A 6,987-nucleotide genomic window follows, 5' to 3' on the forward strand; every position below is an offset into this window, starting at 1 on the left:
CTGATTCCCTAATAGTAATACATGTCAGGGTTTTCAGGTATTACTATAGTTTCCGATGCCTAACACAATATATACTAGAAGATCAATTTCTTTTCAGAGGAGGGCCTCAGCTCTTTCTAGAATGCATGACTATTGAAAATGTTTTACAGTAAGAATTTAGAATCAAAGATACTTGTGGATACCTATCCTGTGTTGATCAGCACCTTTACAGTATCTTCATCTGTAGATCACAGAGAACTGCACAAAGATATTCAGGTTTTCCCCATTGTCCAGGGTGGAAAGTAAGGGTAAAGCTTTTAAAAGAGCCCAAGTCCCATTTGGCCTAAGGTTCATTGAAGGTCAGTGTGATTTAGGCTCCTTTATGCCTTTCTCAAAATGGGACTTTGTCATCTTAACTCCTTTAAGACCTAATTTTCAGCTGTACTGAAGTGGCTTAGGAGCCAATGTAAGTTAGTAACTGAATCAGGACTAGATCCAGATGGGTAACAAATCTGCTGCCCTACTCTGCCTCCTACACAATTAGCTTATTATGCCAGTAATTTGAAAAAAAAATTCATGAACTTTCTCTTCTTCCTCATGGTGAAAAGGTAGACTGTAATACATAGCTGTGATACTGTGACAATCAAAAAAAAATGCATGAGCAGGTGAAAAGAAAAGCAGAGAGGCCCTACCAAGTCCCACAACATCATGTAGCAGTGACACAATGTGAAACATAGTGAAAGGATGCAGAAAACATAAAAACTTAAAAAGGATGCAGTTCCCTGTGAGGAAATCAACATCCATGCGTTGGTGGGGATGTTGCTGCTTTTGCTTTTTGATTTCTTTTTTGGCTAGGCATCCTTAGATGAAACGCGAGGCCGAATTCTCACTGTTCGGGACGCCTACAGAAGTCAGCTACTCGAGGCTGAGCTCAGCAAACAAGAAGCACTGGCAGCCGGTGAAGCAGCCCTGCAAGCAGAGCAAGAGAAGAAAAGCCAGGATGCCCAAAAGAAAAAAAAAGGAAAAGGCTTAGGGAAAAAAAAGTGATTTTACTTGAGTTGTTGACTACACTGACTTGTACTTGACTGTTAGGAAAGAAAATTTATATTCAACGATGAAAAAAAATCCTTATATTCTAATTTTTTGGTGTGATAATAAATTTTATCTCTTTCCTTAGTTTTATTGCAAAAATCAAACCAGTATTCTTTCTAACAATGTTTGGTATTTTGCTCTCATAAGAAGTGCTCTCTATTATTAAAGTTTGTATGTTTTACTGGAAATAAAATTTTGAATCAAGAATTCATATCGCATTCCAGTTCTTCTCCCAAATTCTCACTGTCTTTCATTCTGTTTTTGAAATCAAAAGAGAATCAGTCAAGAATGAACCAAAGTTTAAACTGTGAGCTTAACCTAGCAATGAAGATGTTTAACTTGGCAGAATCATGAGCTCCTGAAGTGGATGACAATTTGTGAGTTTATAATAATTAAATACCACACAAACATTCATATTCAGTCATTGGAAGGCTTCCCAAAGCCTCATGTACTAAGAACAATCACATGATATTTGCACACTGTAATACTTTTCCTTTTCACATCTTGCATCATTCTCTTAAAAGTTTTTGAAGCTCACAGTAACCTCTGTCATGGCAAACTGCTACCTTAGTACAACCTTCCAAAGCTTAATGTTCCTTAAAATCATATTTCTGCTTTTCTCCTCTGAGTCATGTTTTGTCCACAGCTATTTTGCTAGAAGGGATTCCAGTAGAGCACTTTGTTGACCCTCAGTTGGGACATGAGATTGTTTCTTGAAGGTAGAACCAGCACATAGATCCTTTCTACAGGAAGGATATTTTTTTCCCTTTAAGCTCTTGCTTCTATCAGTATAGAATCTCCAGTAATGTTTGGTATTACCAAACACAAAGCATCAAACAGACTGACTAGCTGCCACTCTGTAGCCAGAGACAACAGTCAAAACTCTTTTTAGATCAGAGTTGTTCTAAATGGCTCAAAGGATTTTTCAAGTTCAATTTTCAATTTCTAGTCAAAAGCAGAAGCTTGAGAAGTTAGTCTACTTACAAGTTCTACACATATATCTATAGTATGTCCAGGATGTCCAAAAGTATTTGAATGCCTAGGGAGGATGAGAAATTGGGCGAGTTCAGTGCAAGTGCCACTGGCACTGAAATGCTACTTCAGTAGTGCTCAGTGCTAGTCAGTGCAAGTCACAAGAAATGCTATCCTTTCTGTTCTGGCCACTGATACTGGATAGCCATTGCATTTGGAATTACTCCTTCTTCTTCTATAAATGAAATACCAGCTGTTTTGGCTTCCAGTGATTTTGCTTACCTGTTTTATCAGTATTGCTTGACTTGAACTTGACTTACTGCTCAGTCAATTTTGTGATGCCTATTCCTTGTACACCAGCACACCTCTGCACCTGCTGTGATGTTTCTGTCCCTGTTCAACCTCTCTCCTTCCATAAAACATAATCTAAACTAACTAGTTGGAGTTTTCATGTTCACAAAATGAAACCGGAGCCTGACACCAGCAGTGCAAACTGTACTGAAGAATTTTGTGTCAAAGAGAGGGAGCTACGTTTTGCTTTGATCCACACAGGTTAGAAGTAAAAGCCTCTCAGTCTTGTGCTATAATTGTCCAACGTTGTCCTCTATTTTGGAATATGGGCTATACTGCCTCATGATATTCCGTCTTGTTTCCATGGCAATAGCACGTGTTAGTTGTTTTCTTATATGAATCTGTAATGAGATCTGTAGAAGAAGATCAAGCTGAAGTCCTGTTCTTGATGTCACTGCAAGTGCTATAATAACAGTCTGTTGTAGAAATCAAGCCAACTCTGAAAGCCTTCGTAATAGACATATAAATGTCAAAAATTCAGTTAATAATTTGCATTATCACGAACCATTCCTGCATGGAATCATTTATAAACTAAGTTAAACTTTGACACAGTGTACTCAAGTCTACCTTACAAACCTCGTAATGTTATACACAATTCTAAATTTCATGTTTTCCTTGTTTTATAGAATAGTTTGATATAACCTGATGTGTAGTTCATGAATGTCTCTATTGGCAGACTTATTTCAACCATGCAGATATGATGATGGAGTGAATTCATGTCACACCGTTTAACTGGGTATACTTTGGAGTATGTAATGTTTTCAGCCCAGTAGGAGTTTTACAGAATCCCTGTGCATCTTCCAGGAAAGCAAAATATTCACTTACATTATTATGGAGCCTGGGAGACAAAATATCTAGCCTTGAGTGTGTGAAATGATCTGTATTCATTGGACCCAGAAACACAGGATTGGTGAAATTTCCTTGCATCAGTTTTACATCTAATGGATCGATATCACAACTTTTAAGCACTCTGATTTTATGGAACTTGTATTAAAAGAATTTATTGTCTGTAGCCAGTACAAGAAACTACATTCTATTTTTACAGATTGTATGTTTCAGAAATATGCCACATTATATCAAACTCTTACTTTCCCAAGGTTTCTTATAATGAAATGACATTTGGATAGGCACCATTCCTGGTTATATAAGCTACACTTGTGGCTATTAGGACCAGATAGGGTGGCTGTTTAGGACCAGACTGAGTAAGGCCATAAGAAAAAGTTTTCAGTTATGTTCTTTCATAAAGCATTTAGGCAAGGGACTGAAACATGGTCTCAAGCACTTTGCAGAACTGAAAAGATCATGAAAGCTTCTCTGACTGAATACATGTTTGCCTTTTAAGATGACTCTCTTCAGAGCAACACCAGAGAAATGGCTGCAGACAGGCATATTTACCTGGTATCTAATGACTTCAGGTTCGAGAAAAAGAGGGTTTTTTTTTTATGTTGTTGTTGTATGTCTCTTTGTGACATTACTTACAGTCATTACTTAAAATCATCCCTAAGAAAGTTTTATATAGCCTACAAATTTTACTTACAGAAGAGTCCCTATATAAAGACCAGCCTAGATAACAATGTGCTCTCTCCAAATATTGCAGTTTAATTATCTTTTATTTTTAAAAATCTTGGAGATTTATGTACTTCTTCCCTGAAATGGCAGGTCTTACTCTTGGAAAAATAGTATGGCATTTGCCATTTCTGTACACGGGTGAATAGATCAAGCAATCCAATAGTTCAGAAATCCTGGCCTCTGTCAGAAGACTGTGCTCTTCTCATTCACGGAGCTCATGTTGCCAATGTAATGCCAAGACTTTGTGTTTATATCATTCTGCTACACCTGTATTACTCCCCGCTCATAGATCAAATATGTAGCTAGTTCCTATCTCCATGTTTAAAACCCTGTAGGATAGTCTGTAAGTGTTTGGTCAGTGCTGAGAGTTTGCACTAGGAAAACCAGTTTCAGGAATCAGTGAATTGGCAGGGAGAGAGGCACTCATAGGGGTGGCTTTGCCTGCATCTTTGTATAGATAAAACAAAAATAATTTGCGTGCAGTACTGATTCCTGATAGCCATTTCACTTTCAAAGGAGGCACAGCCAGTAATACAAAGTAAAATATCACTGTTCAGCCAAAGCTATGAAAAGTTTTGTGGCAACTGTAAATGTCACGGCAGACTGCACTGTGAATAATCACTTCTTTAATGTTTGCTTGTTCTACATTTTAAGAGAAATGGTAAAATTCAGAAAGCAATATAGGAACTTTGGAAAGAAATGAAGGCTTTGAGACTGCTAATGGAGTTTAATGAGGATTAACTCTAAAAAGTTTATCACTTTCCATAACTATTTGTAGGTGTGTTCTGCTAAGTTTTGTCTGTTCTTACTGCTTGTCCTTTTCCTTTTGACCAGTTATTATGAGCCAGAAAGGATCCTTTCCATTAAAAGACATCTCTAAAGTTAATTTTTAGTGCAGCTAGCTTCATTAATCTTCAAATGACTTGTCCCATCTGCTTTGCTTTAATTTGGCTGGCATTTACACAATGAGTTACAGACCAGAAACCAGAGCAAGCCTATTCCAGGATGCCTTGCTGCTGAGACAAGCAATGTGCTTTGAGATGAGGCTGTTCTGAGCTGCCAGTCTGCTCAGCCCAGCACTGTGCAATTTACTAGCTCTGTGAGGTCTCATTTTAATTCAAGCAGGAGATAGAGCATTTATGCACATGCACAGCATTTCCCCTCCAAAAGGCAAGAAAAGTGTCTACATATTTTGCCTGGCAGAAGACATAAAGGAACAGCTTTGCATAATCACACAGCAGTTTGCAGAATGGAAGAAATCTCTTAGAGCCCTAATGTCCACTCATTCACTTCATGAATCAGTCCTAATAGACTTGAAGCATGTAGTGTTTCAATTACTTGAATGTTCTTGTTATTTTCAGAAAAACAAGGTGTTTTTGTAGGATGCATCTCAGAGGAAGACAAAGGAAAGAAGAAGAAAGTCAAGGAAAAAGAGAAGACAGTCTGCATGGTAGTGAGACTAGCATAACAGAAAGGTGCTTCGAAGATTTCACTAGCTGAAGTAAGAGGAGAGATGTGTGTGTGGCCCAGGTAAGACTCAGGACCTTTGACTTCTGCAGCAGTCAGGATGTGGGCAGTGATTTGCACAGGACAGCGGTTCCAGGATTAGCAGGCAAGAGAGAGCCTGACTCCATATATGAAGCAGCTGGATGTAAAGAAAAGAGGGAGAAAGACAGATAGAGCTGAGGGATGTCAATATTTATCTCGCTAATACGGCAGGTTAGTAAAATCTTGCCAAAAAGGGAGCATTGTTCCATGACTTGGAGTGTGCTGAGTATCCAGCTTCCCTTCCACATGGGCGGAACATTTTATAGGTGACTGCAGAAGCGAAAATAGCAGACACCAGCTGGCAGGGCAGAGAGGCAGAGAAGGCAATCAGCTGTGGCATGACTTGGAGCAACCAGAACTACTTCAGGTATAAAGACAGTGGAAAGTGCCTGAAGAGATTCCGAGGGCAGTAAAAAAATCCAAGCTGCCTTTTTGCTTCTCTGACCATGCCAGACACCACAACTCAGCTCATCCCCTTTATCTTTAAAACAACAAAATTCAGTCTTTTTTCACTACAAAGAAATCTTGAATTGGATCTGAGGGCAGGGCAGTAGAGAACTGTAGATCTAGAAATGCAGTTAAAGGAAAGGTTAAAGCTGCTCCATTCCCAGCCATGGTAGATGAGAAGAAGAAAACTTGTATGTCATAGTAGTTTATATATCTCATAAAAATACATTTTTTAAGGAATTTGGGGAAAAGTCTGTATAAGAGACAAGAATCACAAGTACCTAAAGCAATGCTTATATTTTACATATGCCACAGTAATGAAGGGTTTTGAGGTTCAGCTAATGACATAATTGGACACTGCTTCCTCTCACTTTTTCCTTACTCTGTTTTTTAGGGTTTCACAGAATTTCTCTGTCACTTTCAAAAGCATCTTCCCTTGCTTTTCTGTTGCTCCAATTCCAAGGACAAGTTTCCCAATGGGAAATAGATTACATTCCAGAAAGTAACCCAGGAAATGCATTTCTCATACTTACTAATTTTCACCTGAATTATGAAGAAACAAGAATTTCAAAGATTTCGTTGGCAACTTAGCTTTTTTACTATTTTCTTTTCCCTAGATTCCCTGGATTTCCCTGGATGCAATCTACTGGGTTGCATAGCAGTTGCTATGCTACTCTGAAACATCATTTACCTCTTGTCTGAGAAAGATATTCAAGTCTTTTTAGGTTTCTTTCTTGTTTATGCCCATATCTACTTTCTCCTAAAGATTGATTTAATTCCTACCAAAGCAAAAATTTAAATATCAGGTAATATAATGGAAAGAATCTATTTCCATATCATATAACATAGCAACTGAATGCACAGCAAAGCATGTCAAGATGAGGCGTCATCCTATTCCTAGTCTTCCTACCTTAGCAAAAGCTAAAGATCACTAGTTCTTCCCCCTTGTATCTATTAGCACATGTGCTTAGAATATCATTTCTATAACTTAACACCCAATCAGCACTGGTACAACTCTGATGACAGGCA

General features: G+C 38.2%; 1 protein-coding gene across 1 annotated transcript in view; it reads left to right on the forward strand.

The window, feature by feature from the left end:
* ADGB (androglobin) overlaps positions 1 to 5,431 on the forward strand; it is a 96,479-nt gene extending 91,048 nt beyond the window's left edge. Inside the window, exons 36-38 of the mRNA XM_026044730.1 lie at positions 835 to 999; positions 3,737 to 3,809; positions 5,325 to 5,431. Of these exons, the coding sequence (XP_025900515.1) occupies positions 835 to 999; positions 3,737 to 3,809; positions 5,325 to 5,431 (345 nt within the window). The remainder of the gene's footprint in view (positions 1 to 834; positions 1,000 to 3,736; positions 3,810 to 5,324) is intronic.
* Positions 5,432 to 6,987: the final 1,556 nt, after the last annotated feature.

This window comes from Nothoprocta perdicaria, unplaced genomic scaffold, assembly GCF_003342845.1.
Source record: "Nothoprocta perdicaria isolate Ctin4 unplaced genomic scaffold, notPer1 scaffold_38, whole genome shotgun sequence".
Taxonomy (NCBI): Eukaryota; Metazoa; Chordata; class Aves; order Tinamiformes; family Tinamidae; genus Nothoprocta; species Nothoprocta perdicaria.